The sequence below is a fragment of the Homalodisca vitripennis genome, chromosome 3 (genome assembly GCF_021130785.1).
Source record: "Homalodisca vitripennis isolate AUS2020 chromosome 3, UT_GWSS_2.1, whole genome shotgun sequence".
Taxonomy (NCBI): domain Eukaryota; kingdom Metazoa; phylum Arthropoda; class Insecta; order Hemiptera; family Cicadellidae; genus Homalodisca; species Homalodisca vitripennis.
In genome coordinates this window covers 133,135,779-133,153,568 of record NC_060209.1, presented here as the reverse complement: position 1 = coordinate 133,153,568, position 17,790 = coordinate 133,135,779, and the positions used below count along the sequence as shown (strand labels likewise).

Genomic DNA, 17,790 nt, shown 5'->3' with positions numbered 1-17,790 from the left:
TATAAATCTAAATATATTTTATTTACACGATGAATTTGTCATTTAGGAACTATACACTTAACACAAGTTAATGTTACAAGGCTAAATGAATTGTGTATTTAGCTATCAAATACTGAATAGCTAACATAAAAATATGTGTATTAGACACCACATTATAACTTCAAGCTCCAACAATCAGTAATATCATCTAAGTAGTACTATAAACTGTGATGAAGGACATGGTTAGTCCTTACGATAACATAAGATCGGTAATATCAAGATCGGCAAGATAACAAAACTTGATCTATGGTGAAAAAGTACAGATTCGTTTATTTGCTAAAAAAGACATGTTACTTAAAAATTTGTTGTTACCAAACCTTTTTTATTTCTGTCAAAATCTCACTTTCTGATACTAAAAAACGATCTTTTAACGTGACTATTATTATTTCTTGATGTACCTAAAGTATTGATTATTTACACATTATTATTAGATGACTAGTTCAAAGATGATTTCAATCACATAAGTCTAATTTTCAGAAATTTTAAATTTTTTTCCATTGGAGTAGTATATTTAAAATTTAGCAACGATAAAAATTATTAATAGACAAGTACTAAGCTACCTTTGATCAGATAACGTTGATGTGATCATTCCAAGTCAGCCCTCGATCAACATTCATCCAAAAAACATTTAATTTAAAACTGTCTTATCATAAATATAATGTATAATAGATTGATTAATTAAATTTGTTGAGAAAAATATGGATTGAAAGATTTAATTTACTTTGGAGTACCATAACAGGTACCCCTAATGCTTTATACTAATACTTAAGTTCACTATACTATAAAATTGTATGGATACAACAAATTATATACTTCGGTGAGATGTACATGACATGCCTGCATGCATTCTTGTACTATACATGCAGGCTATCATTGCCGTTCCTCGGAGGTAAATTACATATTGAACTATTTCTTAAAATTATTAACTTTCAACATGAACTGCAAGTATTCTTTTATGGTTGCTAAATTTAAATTATTTTACTCCTCTATCCTTCTGTCCTCTACTGAAATTTTCCTGAAAATGTGACTTACAAAATTAAAATTGTATTCGAGTTAACTATCAAATATGCAAAAAGAAATCAATACTAGATAAGCCCAAAACTCATAAAATATGTTTAAAAGCACAGCAAATTTTCTAATTCTGATTATTATTCAAAGAGCAATAAAGAGATTTTGGCAAAACAATGTATTTGGTAACCAAACACCTTTAACAATCAAGATATACATAAGGATTTAGCTGTTAAAACCACTTCAATATGCACACAGTATCATCAGTAATGCAATAGTTAAGTTAAACTACAGACAAACATTGTTTAGTGATTTTTACATGGTTCAAAAGAAATTGGTACATGGTTATAGCATTTTGTGGGTAAAAAGAGACATTAAATAAACCAATAACAGTTATGTTGTACTGCTAATGGATGTCTATAGAAAATTAAGAACAGGTCAAACGCATAAACATCACTACTGCGTGAAAAGTCTTCCTCAATACATTCATAACTGATCGAAAATGTACAGTGCAGAGAATACTGCACTACAATAAATTTATGTTTTTGCACTTTCTCTAAATAAAAAAGAACATAGGTCACAAAAAAAACCAGTTCAATATCAAAGTATTCCTAAAAATCTTAGTATTGTGTTTGAAACTCTGTTAACTCTAGAACTGGTATGCATTTTAGCCCTAACTGGCACAGCTTTTTTACCCCATTGCACACAGTTACAAAAAAATAACTGCAAGATCAGTTTCTAAGCAAAATATAAAGTGTTTATATAATTGTATTCTGAATAAAATGCAGTATATTGTAAAATAAATAAAAAATTGGGATGTCCTTTACATTTATGGATGTATTGTTCTCTTAAGTTGAAACTTATATTTTCTAAAACAGTTTTATTTTCTGCAGGACTTAAGAGTCAATAACCACTAAAAATTTAAAACCTAAAATATTAAAAAAAATCCCAGTTTTTATGCCAAAAATACTGTCACTGCTGTGACGTGTTGTGTGTGTTTTTGTGGGGATGTTCTTTTTTTTATTAAGAAAATTTATACTTATCAGACTTATGTTCAAAAACAAAATTAAACAAACCAACAAACTTAACTATTAACAAGACAGTGAAAATGCCTATCTCTAACCCTGTTAACTTCATCAAAATGGGTTCTTTTCTGTCCCATCCTAACAGAAACATCACTACCATTGAAAAAAAATCACAGATGTTACTAGAAGGTAAATCACAATTCGTTTTCTATCAACACAGAACAAAAACAACATAAAAGAAAACAGAACAGAATGCAGCCGACACAAACAGCAACAGCAAGTAACAATATAAAGAACAATTAGATGTATAGAAATGAGTACATAAAAAGAAAGCATCGAATCTGAAGATTAAAAAATATAACTAACTGCTTATATTGTTCAAAAGATAATGTTTAATGCGTTACAAATTACGACTCTGCCAGTTCACAATGGGAAAAAACGCTTTGTAAATTACACAACTCTACCAGTTCCAGAATTAAATAAATAACTACACACAACTATATTATAATATTTTAAAGGTTATTAATACTTTTAGGATGTATTTGATAGTTTTCCAATTCTTCTTAAATACCAATAACGTATTTGTAGACAATTGTATTAAATTTATTACTCACTTTTTAACTATCTATTTCTTTAATGTTTTTCATAATTTTGTGTAAATACACAGTTTTTATTTCTTTATATGTTCTGTTATTTTAAGTAGAATTTAAAATCTTAAAATACTAGAAAATAGGAACTAATATATTTTACATTTTATTGGAATGAAAGGATAGATATATGACAAAATAAATTGGACACAATGTTAAAAAGGAATCATAGAAATTGTTTTCATGTTAGTAAAGAAAAATAATGAACAAGCTTTTTGTCTGGTTCATTCATGGTCCATGTCATACAAACATACTTTTAATTGTTTTATGGAGGCACACATATTTTAACAAAATACTTATTAACAACTGACTCCTAACAATCCCTTATTTCTATACTTACAATGAATTAAAATCTACAAAAATTAAAATTTAAGAGCCGGCTGTGGAAGTTTTTCCCTATGACAGAACAATGTTAAACATCACAACGTTTTATGCCCTGTGTTTGATCCTATCATTGTCCTATTTTAAAGATACAATTAATAGGCATCCAAACGCTGTTTAGTTCTTTTTCTAAAGTGTATACTGTACTTTATGAATACTGTATGTAAAAGATAAAATACGACAAAGTTTAAAATCTCTTTCTGAATAACCCATAACAATATTTAGAATAATTAAAAAGCGTTTGGATGTGTATTAATTCTAAATTTAATATAAAAAATCTCCCATAATTCTGCGGTTGAAAATAAGGACATAATACTAGATGAGGTTTAATATTGTTCTTATGGTGGAAACTCAAGGTCACTTTACAATAGCTGGCTATTAATGTTTATTTGTGAATACCAAGTTTGTGTACATCAAAATATTATAACTTTCATTTCATTTCTCAATTTGCTCAGAAATTGTTGTTTTGTTTTTAGCATGAAAGTTTTAGAGAGCACTAGCCTATCTTTCAGATTAAAAATTATTTATAAATACTAGTTAGCTTTTACAAGACGTAATTATAGAAATGTGTGAAGAAAACATTACCAATGTTGCTCTTAGTCTTTCAAAAGTACAGATAAAAAATGTATCTTACACATCTTCCATTAGCGGCATGCTTGGAGGTAACAACGGGTAGCATTTTAGTTATGATTTAAATTGCAATGCCATATCTGTTTTTCCATCTCAGAAACAAGTTTTGTACATTGATTTTATTTAAATTTTCTTAATTGCAAAAAAAATCAAAATTTATATAACAAATCTTATTGTAATTTCATAGTCTAATAGTTACTGAGAAATAAGATCTCTGTGACAACGTTAAACATCACTAATGATGGTGCAAGAATCTCCAGATGACGCCATTTGTATATTTTTTTAGTTTTATATATATAATATATAAAACTAAAAAACATTAAATATATATATATATATAAATTTAAAGATTTATTTTTAGACATTTCTGTGAATAACGGTTCCTAAATAATGTTTTTGTTTTCAAATTTATTTGAAATCTAAATTAAATAAATTATACAAATTATATTTTAACCCTACGTCTGTTACATCGACACTTGTGACAAATGTTTATGGTGTCGGGATGTGTTGCTTCGACACGACGTGTTGATGTATTTTCATTATATAAATTTTCAGAATGGAAACTCCATTTATTTTGCTACTAATTAAAAAGGAGTTTCCGTAACATAACATGTTGAGATTTCATTTGTCTGGTTGCAAAATTATGTTTGTAGTTAGTAAAATAAAATGGAAAAAGGTGTTTTCACCATTAAAATTATACTGCTACGCACTAAAACATTTGCTTAGATTGGCTGGCCTGCCCAGCTATCATGTTTCAGTAAGAAACCAACACCAACACTGCAAAATAAAATTTTTCTTTCTATTAATGAAAATAGAATTATAACAGCTTAAACCAGTGATTTTATACAAATTACCTTGCAAACGATGGGTATTTTTAGTTTACAATATTGTTTATTATTTAAACGCATTAAACATTAAATAGCTGAAAAGTTTCTTGGTTGATTGATATACAATAACAATATTTTATGTTATTGATTGCTAACACTGCTGACTGTTGAAGTTGAATAAAGAAGTTGCTCTCATTTCTTAAGTCCTAACATGCTGTTAATGCTGATGGTTATCGCATTTGTTTTATGTATGTGATTGTGATGTATAAAAAGCGTAATTTTGTGTATTAGTGATAAATATAATGTAGAGAAGTATATTTTAGTGCAGTGTGGTGTTGTGAAGTCATCAATTATTATTGATTATCAACCTAAATAGTTTTTCTTTTTACAGAAAACTAAACTAGGCCTAGCCTATTCTTACTTCACCAATTCTTACTCTGCTTCATACTGATTATTAATGTTTTAAACTTCATAAGAGCATATTGTGTAATAAAAACATGTATTACTATTGTTTTATCATATTCTTAAAAATCACTTGTATGTAGGCTACAAATCAATTTTCTAGCAATGTCTTAAAACTTTCATAACTCATTAATGTTTTCATCAAATGCAACAAATTCCATTTCAATTTTGTATGAATAAAATTTTGTAATTATAAATATACTTTAAAATACCAAATCTCTGTCCAACTATAACGTATTATCATTTCTTCTTAACAGTTTTTGTATACTAAGGATTTCTTAAATATTCTTATTGCTTACTTGATTTTGAGCCAACGTTAACAAACTATAAATCTTCTTTTTTCAATAAATTGTACAATTAGTATCTAATCTTAAGAAACATTAAATAAATTATATATAATTTATTTTTAAGTTAGAAGACTACAGTTTAAAATGGTAATAATCAAAGTGGTTTTGGCCATTTAAATTTTTATTTTTACCATACCCATTTCTGGACTATTCATACATATTTTATGAATTCTGGGATTACATAGCATGGTAATGAGATATAACTTTGAAAACTATAATATTATGGCAAAACTCTACATTACAGGTGATATGTATTTTAATAAATACATATTTTGATAAATATTAAAAAAAAATTTTTTGATTGCACGGAAATTTCTCTTTTTGGTCATCTAGAAAAAATTAAAATTGAATTTTTATTGTAAAGAAAAAAATATTTCCTAATATTACATTTAAATTACTACATATAACAGGTGCTTTTACAATATTAGGATAAATATATTGGCAAAAAAATCTATTCGTTTACCTGTACATTTTTTGGTTTGAACAAGTTTGCAAAAGATAATCGTAGAGAAGGTCCTCCATAAATTTACAAAATTATTTATATCACTATTTTCCTTATGAAATTGGGCAATATTTTATATTTTGGATTTCTTTCCAAACATTTATGATCATACTATTAAAATGTTAATAGGAATAATCTGTATATATGATTTAAAATAAATTCATTTATCTTGTATAAATAATTTTGTACAGTTCATACTTATTATTTTATTTTACAAATCCTACTCTACATTTCCTGAGAAAAAATTATGTATAACAATAATCTTGTAGGTGTGGTTTCTTTTTCAATAAGCTTGAAAAGTTATGTGATGGGATGGACATTTTGGACATTTAACACTGTGCACATCTAGGATTATAATCAATTGAATAATTGTTTTAAAATTTTCCCCAAACCCTTACTTTACGGAGTAAAATTGTATTTTTGTAGAAATACTTACCACACTACATTTTATTTTGATGGACACAATTGTACCATATAGAAAATTTGGTTTGCTCTTTATGGCCTTTCATTTGGTATAATCTAAAAAATATAAAAAGTGTATAAATCTGCCTTATATAAAAATTTTAAAATGTTTTTGCTCAAATGTCTTATTTTTGTTTCAACAATATTAAACATGTGTCACATTCTTCACTTCATTGGCAACAAAACAAATAATAAAAATCTTTTGAGTAGTTAAGTCAAATATGTTTTCCCAACATTTGCAAATTTACAAAATACAATTTGGCATTTTATGCATATGACTTTGTGAAATGGCTAAGACATTAACAGGGTTAAATACCCGCTGCTGGGAACTTTTCCAACATTATTATTGACATCCTTCACTTTAATATTGTACTAATTAATTTAAAACTTATGAAATATAATGTTAAGCAAAGTTGGGACCGTTTCAGTTAACAGTGTTAGTAGCTTGATCACTTGTAATAACTTAATTTACTGCATTTTAATGTACATAATATATAAGTCTTTTATGTGTTAATTAAGCGCATAAATGAGATATGGTATATTATAAAAACAATAACGGAATGGTACAATTAGCAAAATTAACATTGCTATGAAGGATCCTCGGGTACAAATCTTCGCAAAGCAGAAGTCAGCACCAACAGAGAGTTCTGCAGTCCTGCAGGCAAGTGTCTCTGAAGCCAAGCTCCTTTGTATTGTTCGATTAAAGCTAACAATCTGTGAACAAATAGTATAGTCAAATATTTACAGTAATTTTATTTTCTCATTAACCAGTTATTTAGTTATTATAAACAATTTTCCTATGGATCAGGAATGTAATCAAACAGTTTCCGTTAAAGTTTTCCAAATTGTGTTGATATGATATGGTATTTGGTACTGACTTATTGGCGATGTCGGTACGGAAGGTGGGTGGTAGGTTACAGACACCCAGGTTGATGACAGCCAGCCCCATGTTGCTGTTGGGATTCATTCCGGCCGCCACCAGGCTACGTCCGATCTTACAAGCTGTTAACATCAGGTCTGTGGTCAAGCTCAGCTCCTGCAGCACCTATCACACACAGACTTTTTCAAAATCAAACACTTTGACCCTGAAGGAACAACTTTAGTGTTAAGAAATGGCTATTTCTTTATCAATTATTAGTTTCAGTTACAACTGATTATAACATTTCCCTTGAAAAACTAGTATTTTCATACATCCTTTTAACCAAATCTTTAAAACTGTAACTCTAAATCTGTTACAAGTTTGTACCTTTGAAGAAATTAACTTTAGAACTGTCATGTATTTTAGCCTTAACTGGCACAGTTAAAACCCTTGTGAGGTAAACAAAAAATTAAGTGCAAAAATCAGTTACTACGCAAAAACATTGTGTTATACAGGGTGATTCAAAACTAAACGGCAATCTCTCGGGAGCTTATTCTATAGCTAAAAAACAAGTTAAAAAAAGTTCATATAACCATATGCCCGGAAACGCTTCGTTAGCGAGTTACGCCTAGCGAAAGATTTCGCCGGATTTCAGAACCCTTGGTGAAGTCAGGCCGTATAAAAATGGTAAAGGTAGTTACAAAGATACAAATACGATTGTTTTTTATGTTTTTATATCTGAAAAATTTATTAAAATTCGTCCCAGAGCTGTAAATGCAATACTTTCAGAGATATCTTACGTAAAACACAAGAATTGGTGCAAAGAAATAACACATTTTTGTGTTTGACGTAAGATTACTTCCATAAATGTTAAATAAAGGTAATTTTTTTCTTAAACAGATTTGTAGAACATTTAATTCTGAAAAGATTCATGTGAATTACTTAGGAAAAAAATTAATAATAGGTATTGAAATTTAGCTTTATTTAAAAATAAAACAGACGCACAAAAATGCATATATTCTTATCTGCATAAAAATATTAACTAATGTTTAGGTTGTGAGTAACAGGCTGATCATTTATTCAACACTTTTTATCGTTCATATTTTCTTTGCAAAGGTTGGCAATATCAGCTGATCAACAATTAAGTTTATGAAGTAATATTTGAATTACCTTTATGGAGGTTTTTGTATTGTGGCGTGTGAAGATTGTATTTTGTGAGATCCTGTGATTATTTGGAAATATTTTATTCAAGTGTATAAAATATTTTATTAAATATTTATTTTTAAATATATTTTATTAAATATTTTTATAAAAGTGTATGTAATTATCTTAGTAAATAATGGCAGATAATGTAAATTGGTATGTATTCGTTTTAAGAGTATACGGACATGATTACTGATTTACGGCAAAGTTAACAAGAATGGTTTAGCTGCAGTTCAGGAATATCGTGATTACTTTTCTCCACATCGAAGAACACCTGATCGCAAAACATTTGAAGCTGTGGAGAGAGACGACTTAGAGAAACTGGTAGCTTTAAACCGAAGCGAATAGATACTGGTCGTTTCAAACGTAGCGCAAGGAACTATAATAATGTACAAGCAATAATAAATGCTGTAGAATTATCACCAACCACAAGCACCAGACGATTATCACGTCAGTTAAATATTTGCCAGTCAAGCGTTATGGCGGACACTTCATGAAGCACAGTTGTACCCATTCCATATAACACGTGTTCAAGACTTATTACCGGCAAGATCTTAATAAACGGAAGATGTTCTGCCGCTGGTTAAGAAGAAATTGTTTACGACATCAGTATTTTCTTCGGCGTATTCTCGTTACTGATGAATCCTGTTTTACTAGAAATGGAAATTGTAAATTTTCGTAATACCCATACTTGGGCGTGTACGGACAACCCACATGAAACTGCGACGAGGCATTTTCAACATACATTTTCAGTCAATGTATGGCTTGGTGTTCTGGGTGATAATTTGATTGGTCCATTTTTCCTCCCTAATCGACTTAATGGAGTAGCGTACTTAAATTTTTTAAGAACAAACCTGCCTACCCTCTTGGAAGATATTCCTGTTCAAAACAGAATAAATGCATGGTTTATGCACGACGGAGCACCTCCACATTTTTCTAATGATGTGAAAAAACTATTTAAATGATACATTACGGTAGACAATGGATTTGGTCGAAATGGACCAGTTTAAAATGGCCACCACGTTCTCCTGACCTCACGCCAGCAGACTTTTTCTTATGGGGTTGGATGAAGTCAATTGTTTATTCAAAACGGATTAACACCTATAGAGGAGTTACGTAATCGCATTACAGAGGCGGCAGAAGAAACTATCAAGAATGCTCCAAACGTTATGAAACGCGCTAGAAAAAGAGTGGATTCGTAGTGCGAAAAACGTGCATTGCTAACAACGGAGGACACTTTGAGCAAACTATTATAGGTGATTATTACAGTTTTATAAAGGTAAATTACATTTTATGTTAATGTTCAGTCTAGAAATAAATGATCAGCTGTTACTCACAACCTAAACATTAGTTAATATTTTTATGCAGATAAGAATATGCATTTTTGTGTGGTCTGTTTTATTTTTAAATAAAGATAAATTTCAATACCTATTATTAATTTTTTTCCTAAGTGATTCACATGAATTTTTCAGAATTAAATGTTCTACAAATCTGTTTAAGAAAAAAAAATGATCTTTATTTAACATTTTATGGAAGTAAGTAATCTTACGTTAAACACAAAAATTGTGTTATTTCTTTGCACCAATTCTTGTGTTTTACGTAAGATTATCTCTGAAAGTATTGCATTATTTACAGCTCTGGGACGAATTTTAATAAATTTTTCAGATATAAAAACATAAAAAAAACAATCGTATTTGTATCTTTGTAACTACCTTTACCATTTTTTTATACGGCTCTGACTTCACCAAGGGTTCTGAAATCCGGGCGAAATCTTTCGCTAGGCGTAACTCGCTAACGAAGCGTTTCGGGCATATGGTTATATGAAACTTTTTTACTTGTTTTAGCTATAGAATAAGCTCTCGAGAGATTGCCATTTAGTTTTGAATCACCCTGTATATTGTATTTTATTCATGTTGAAGATACTGTTGTATATGATAATAGAATAAAAATTGTGTTTACCTTTACATTTATGGATGTATAGTACTCCGAAGTTGAAACTTATTTTCAAAAACACGGTTTTTTTTATTCGATTTAACTTACATTGTCAGATATGTTTAGTGACCAGTAAAATATACAGGTGTTCACAAAACGGTGTCATACATTTCTGTGCCTGATAGTACTCATCATTTAAACTAAAATATCATACAAACATACATCAAGAAACGTCTCGTTTAGCCACTAGCTGTCATTTTTGTTATTTTTTATAAAAAAATTATCTTTAGAATTAGTAAAAAAAGTTTGTGACACTCTTTGGTGAACACCCTGTATAAAGAAACGTTTTATGTATAAAAGTGAGTACATTAAAAGAAAATGCACAATCTGCTGATTTCAATTATGTAACTTATATTACGATTTGAATGAAGACTGTATGAAAGATAACATAATTAGGAGATTGTGTTTAATGCATTGTAAATTATGACTGCCAGTTCCAGAACTAAATAAATAACTACAAACAACTATAATCTATTAACAGTTAACAACACTTTTAGGATGTTTTTGATAGGTTTATAATTCTTGTTGAACACCAATAGAGTATTCGTAGACATTTGTATTAGTGTTCATTAAACATTTATTTGTCTTTTTAACCTGATTTTTTAACCTATTTCAGCATCTCATTTACCATTTACACAATTGCTCATTTACTCACTTTTTATGATTAAACTCTTTAATATTTTTCATTATTTTGAATAAATACATAGTTTCTATTTCTTTAGTGTTCTTCGTTTTTTTTAGGTAGGCTACAAAAACCTTTAAGATATGTATTTAATAGTGCAATGAACAAAAACAAGGCTAGGAGTTAAGAGGAAAGGGAACTTACATTTTATTGGAATGAAAGGATAGATATATGACACAAATTGTTTTAATGATTAACATTTTGAGCTGAGCAGATGGCTTACAGACCGACCCTTCTACAGTCTAGCAGAGTTTCTAAAACCCAATAACTGATACGGACACTTCACTGTACTGTTATCCATATGACTTTAAAATTTATGTTGACATATTGTTTACTGTTACTTTTAGTAATTTATAACATATTGACGCCTTTGTATTTCTCTACGAAATTCCAAATAAAGAAAAAATGATTTTACTTTCAGATCAATACAACACAAATTACAACGCTGCCAGTTCTCAGTGGGAAAAAATGTGTTATAAATTACGACTTTGCCAGTTCAAGTTAGTGGTATTTTATTACAATGTTAATGAAGATGTAAATTGTGTTTTTCTTTTGAAATACATACAACAACACCGAATAACATATGATACTATTTCTATACAAACTAAACACATAGACACTTTTTTCAAATGGTGTACAGACTAGTGGTTGAAACTGATTACGTACCATTTCACTGCATTCAGGTCTAGCTTTCATGAGACAAGCCTGTGATCTCTTGATATGTTTTGTTGCACGCTGAAACAAAATAGTTAAAATATCAACCACTGCCACATTTGTTACTGAGTAACAATCAAGCACTTCATAACAGTTATGAGAAACTAAGCTCCTAGTGAGAATAGATGAAGCAGTAATTTCATAATTAACTTAATAGTAATAACTATGGCTAATACTAACATTGTGTGCTTATCCATTGTTTTCCTCTTCTTTGTGTATTGGAGGTAAAGATGAAATGAAATGAAAAATCTCTTTATTCATTTAGTCTCATTATTTCTTTTCTGTTTCGTTATTCCATCTGTTTAGATAGAACAACCAAATGTGTCGTAATTAATAACCAACCACTGTATAATTACAGACTCGCCTTCGGCTCGCTGGGGGCTACGCCCCCAAAGTAAGTGCCTTAAAATTCGGGGATAAGAGGGATTTGGTGATTGGTAAAATTCGGAAATGAGGTCATGCCAGGAAATTCCCAAGGGGGGGGGGGGTTTAACGTTACCGGGGGTTAAGACATCAGGGGGTTATCTGGTCATACCAGGAACTTCCAAGGGGGGTTAAGAGAATTGGTGATTGGTAAAATTCGGACATGAGGTCAAGCCAGTATATTCCCTGGGAGGGTTAATGTTACCGGGGGGGGGGGGGGGGGGGGGGGTGAACACATCAGGGGGTTTAATTTTACTCAGGAGATTATCTGGTCATACCAGGAAATCCCGGGGGGATTAATGTTACCGGGGGTTAATTACACACCCCACACCCGGGGTGAACACATCAGGGGGTTTAATTTACTCAGGAGATTATCTGGTCATACCAGGAAATCCCGGGGGGATTAATGTTACGGGGTTAATTACACACCCCAGGCCCCCTTTCGGGTGTTGGCCAGATTCGGGGATAAGCGGAATTCGAATTAAATTGGACCCATTTTATTGAATATTTCAGTTTTAATCAAAGTTTTGACTTTAATGATATTTTACGGGTTAACCGTTAGAGATACGAGAAAAAGTGACTGAACCTTTCTTGTCCAAAATTTTAATTTTTCGATTTTGTCGTCAGATTTTAGCTGCGACTTTGGTTTAGTCGGTACAACGCTTGAGATAAAAGTCTGCACTGGTCAGCTATTGTGTATCCCGATTTAGTGTAACGAAAAGAAAAACAACGTTTATCAGATTTTAAGTAGATCAGAGGGGTGTAATTTAATCAGGAGTTCATCTACCAGACAAATTCACGAGAGGGGGGGTTTAATGTTGTCGGGGGTTAAAGAACGCGTGGTAGCCTACTTTTCTAGTAAATGTGTGTCTGGGCACGAGGAATTTTTTATCAAAATAAAACGTCTGATCAGGGGTTTAATAACTTAGGGGGAAATTTATTACTCCACGCCAGAGGTTTGACAATGAACTAATATTTCATAAATATAAAATAAAGAAACACTCTGTCCTATCTACTATTGAAGCTTCACTAACGCTCAGCCAACTCCCGATGTGGAGGGGGTTTTATTCACTCGTTAAAGTAACGTATTTAATACATGGCCAATCTGGAACTCAGCAGTAATCGCACTAATTATATATCATTTAAAAAACCTAAAATTTGACGACAAAGAATAATTAGCCCTTTTATAGCAATTTATCAGGCTTACAATAAAAGATAACGACAGAAAGCTGCTGAACCTTTTTTGTAGATCCTATCAATAGCTACTTACAAAAGTAGTTTTTTTATTTAAGCAACGGTTCAGCACTATCGAGCACGAAAAGTAAGTTTTTCAGTGAAATTTTCAATATTAATCACGTTTTACGGCTAAATCATGGAAGATAGAGGTGATATTCGTGTAGATCGCATTATTTTGTATTAAATAAAATTTTTAATCTGGACAAAACTAAGATTTTGTCTGAAATAGAACCCAGAATACAAAATTCTCACGTAAAACTCAAAATAAATCAAAACTTTAAAACACGTTATGCGGCCAAACCGTTGAGGATAGGGCAAAATGTTACTGAAACTTTTTTTTGTAGATCACGTGATTTTCTAAATTCTTACTGAAATTTTGTTTTGAGCTACGACCAACCGCTTAGCGCTATCAAGCCCGGAATGTAAATTTGTAGGCGAAAATTTCCAAATATTTTCACTTAATCGCGTTTTGCGGTCAAAACTAATGGAGATATAGTAAAAAGTCAATTAACCTTTTTTGTAGATCATATTATTTCTCTAAATCTAACCTTTGTTTTATTTTGGCCTCCGACCAATTGTTTCGCCGCTTTCGACCCCAAAAAAACAAAGTTTTCACGTGAAAAATTACAAAAAAATTGAACATAATCACGTTTTTCGGCCAAACCAATGGAGATAGGGCAAAAAGTCACTGGACCTTTTCTGTAGATCGCGCCATTTGCTAATGTGATTGTTCAATCAGATTTGAGCTATGACCAACGATTCGGCCGCTATCGGGCTCGAAACATTATTTTTATCGAAAAAATCTCTGGAATGTCAAATATTCGAGCGTTTTGTCGCTTAACCATGAAAGATAGAACAAAAAGTCACTGGACCTTTTTTGTAGTTCACTTCATTCCTGACCATGAATTTTTCGTCAGATCCGAGCTAGCTCCAACGGTTCGCCCGCTATCGGGCTTACAAAAAAGGCCTGCAAGGGTAAAAAAATGCGCGTTTTTTAAATAATTTTTTTGAGGGGTTTAAAAGTAAAAATGTCCAGTTTTCAGACTTTTCCTCCGGGGTCATATTGCAAAAGGTACCTGCATGCCAAATTTCAAGTTTTCCAGCACTTCTAGAACTATGTTAGAATTTGTATCTATATATCAGTGAGTGAGTCAGTCAGTCAGTTTCACATGCGGCTGTATAGTTATATTAATTAAATCAAAATCAAAATCAAAATCAAAATCACTTTATTGTCGTATAAATCTCATGATCATTGACAAAGTCATAAATACAGCCACATTCTGGTAGCCAAGTCCAACATAGATAGTTAAAAGTTTCAACACAGTTACATCAACAGTATCAGCATTAATGCACTTAATGTAATTTAATAATAATTTACATTATTTGGCAATGCAAAGAACTATACAGTAAATAACAATGGTACCACTGTAGTTACATCGATGGATCTGCATTGAAAACATAACATAATCTTATTAAAAACAAAATAGACTTATTGGAGAAAAATTCCTCTACAGAGTAGAATGGGTTCTCCAAAAGCCATAAATAATATTTCTTTAAGAAAAGTGTTTTGTCAAACTTTGGGATTAAATGTGACAGATGGTTATATACCTTCAGGGAAAGTACCTGATGACTCTTTAAAGTTTTACTTAATCTATTAAATTTTATTTTTGATAAATTCTTGCATCTTGTATTGTGCGAATGGGTATCACCAATGGGCTTTATTAAATTTTGGATTTTGGAAAATATATTGAATTAAATCAAATAGATACAGGTTTATGACAGTTTGAATGTTCAGTAATCTAAATAGCGGTTTACAGTGTTCTATGCTAGATGATTTGGATATAATTCTTATGGCCTTTTTTTGGAGGATCAGTATGTCATTGATCTTACTACCATTGCCCCATGCAACCAGCCCATATCTAAGTATTGATTGAAAAAATGCAAAGTAGGCGGTTTTGACATAGTCGGTGCTATACAGAAAAGGTTAGTTCGCCTAAGGAGGTAAACTACTCTTGACAATTTAGAAGAAATATACGTAATATGAGAGTCCCAGTTCATGTTTCTATCAATGTATACTCCTAGGAATTTTACATTGTCTGAGAGACTAATGTTTAAGTTACGGACTGTCAACTGTCCTCGTACTGAAAATAATATTGTGCGTTTTTGATTCATTCAATAAGAAACCATTGCTTGTGAAACCAATTTTGAAGCATCTGAAATAGAATTTTTTGAAATTAAACTAAGTTCACTTAAATCTTTGCTAACATTTAAAAATGTAGTGTCGTCTGCATAAAGGATGGTTGAAGCTGTAATTGAAGCAGGCAGATCATTTATACAAATTAAAAACAGCAAAGGTCCAAGTATGGATCCTTGCGGGACTCCGTACTTCACGATTACTTCAATGAGACCAGCTTTCCTCAATGCAAACTTTTTGTTTTCTGTTATTAAGGTAAGACTCAAAAAATAAAATTGGCATTTGACCAAAACCGTAATATGCCAACTTCCTTATAAGATCATTATGGGTTTACACAATCAAAAGCCCTGCACAAGTCACACATAGTGGCTTGAGCAAAGGCCTTATCCTCCAAAGCCAGAGACACATCCCGCAATATTTTATCTAGAGCTTGAAAAGTTGGAACAATTTTTTTCCTAAATCCAAATTGCACGGAGCTAAGAAGATTGTTAGTTTCGAGATAATTGCTAATTTGCTTATGCACTAAAGCCTCCAACAGTTTGCCAAGAATCGGAATAATGGATATCGGGCGGTGGTAGCTCTCTGGTTTATTTTTTGAGTCCTTTTTTATAAACCGGACAAACTCTTGTGAAATTTTCAGCTCCTCGGGGAAATAACTATCTTTTAGACAAAGGTTAAAGCAATGTGTCAATGGAGATAAAATGTGAGGGGTTATTTGCTTTATCATATTATTAGACATACAATAAACGTCACAGCTGTCAGAGTTTTTTCATATTTTGAACTGAATTTAGAATATGATCTGATGTTATTTTAGCCCACTGAAAAGACTGAGAGGGTTTTATTGATATTACTTTTTATTAACAAATCACTTGCAGAAATTGTTGCATTGTCTAAGTTGGCTTTAATATTGAGAACAGAGTCTATGAAATAGTGATTGAAAACGTCAGGACTAATGCCAGGCTTATCATCACTGGCATTGGAAAAACAGTTGTTGCTATTAATAATTTTCCAGGCTGCCTTGCATTTATTTTTGCTTGTATTATAAAATGTTCATTATGGCGTTGCTTTGCTAAGGCAATAGCTTGTCTGTAATTTTTTTTTAGATTTAAAAAACTTTGCCATAACTGGGTATCATGTTTTGCAACTTTATGAAGGTATATAAGATTACTTTTCATTTCAGACAAATCTGAGGTATACCCACTCATTTCTTGATATATTATAATTTTTTCGATTTGATTTTTTTTAGTTTTTTAAAATAAATAATACAATTATAATGGTTGAAAAAAAATTATTGAAAAATGTAACTGCATCACATTGTTTATGCTGGGTCATGAATTTATCCCAGTCATATGAGGCTAGTGTTATTACAATACTATCTAATGATTTTTTAGGCAGAATAGTTTTAAAATTATTGACACTGTTATGAGGACCACTGTTATATTTTAGGAATTTATTTATGTCTACTAGGATACCATTATGATCAGAATAGGGAAAATCCATAATTTTGCAGGAGACATGACTCGAAATATTTTTGTTATTTATAAAAACGTTATCCAGGCAATTTTTGCCCCTTGTGGCATTACGGTTCAGATAAAGGAAGTTGTGCTGTCTTAGAAGATTTTGTAGTGCAGAGGCAGGTCCATTTTTAGTGGTTAAGTCAAATTTGTAATTTAAATCACCACCGACCACCACAGAGTAATCCCTCCAGTTAGAAAGAAAAAGTAGTAAGTTATCTAATGCATCCAAAAAAGATATCGGAGTCACCAGCTGGTGAATGATAGACAGCTACTACTATCATATTCAGTTCATCGATAAAAGTTGCAGAACTCTCAAAGTGTAATTCCGAGCAATATCTACTTATGTCACAAACTCTAGTCTGCAAAGAGTTATGGACAAACACACAGAACCCCCTCTAATATGGTTGGACCTATTGAAAAGCTCCAGCACAATGGTACCCTGTTGGAAAAGAAAACAGTATAATCGTTTTATAACATAGCCTATGCTCAGTCAGACAAACAATATAAGCATTATTTAAATCAGATAGGAAACTATCCAAAATAGTTACCTTATTACTGAGACCTTGAATATTGAGGTAAAGTATTTTTTACATTTCACATTTCTTAGGAAATGAACTAATCTTAATATTCTTAGAGGGAC

General features: G+C 31.0%; 1 protein-coding gene across 1 annotated transcript in view; it reads right to left on the bottom strand.

The window, feature by feature from the left end:
* The window catches only part of LOC124357531 (poly [ADP-ribose] polymerase tankyrase-like), a 51,282-nt gene continuing 33,492 nt past the window's right edge, over positions 1–17,790 (bottom strand). The window contains exons 8-10 of the mRNA XM_046809420.1: positions 11,733–11,801; positions 7,209–7,375; positions 1–7,044 (exon numbers count right to left, since the gene is read on the bottom strand). Coding sequence (XP_046665376.1) covers positions 6,918–7,044; positions 7,209–7,375; positions 11,733–11,801 — 363 coding nt within the window. The 3' untranslated portion in view covers positions 1–6,917. The remainder of the gene's footprint in view (positions 7,045–7,208; positions 7,376–11,732; positions 11,802–17,790) is intronic.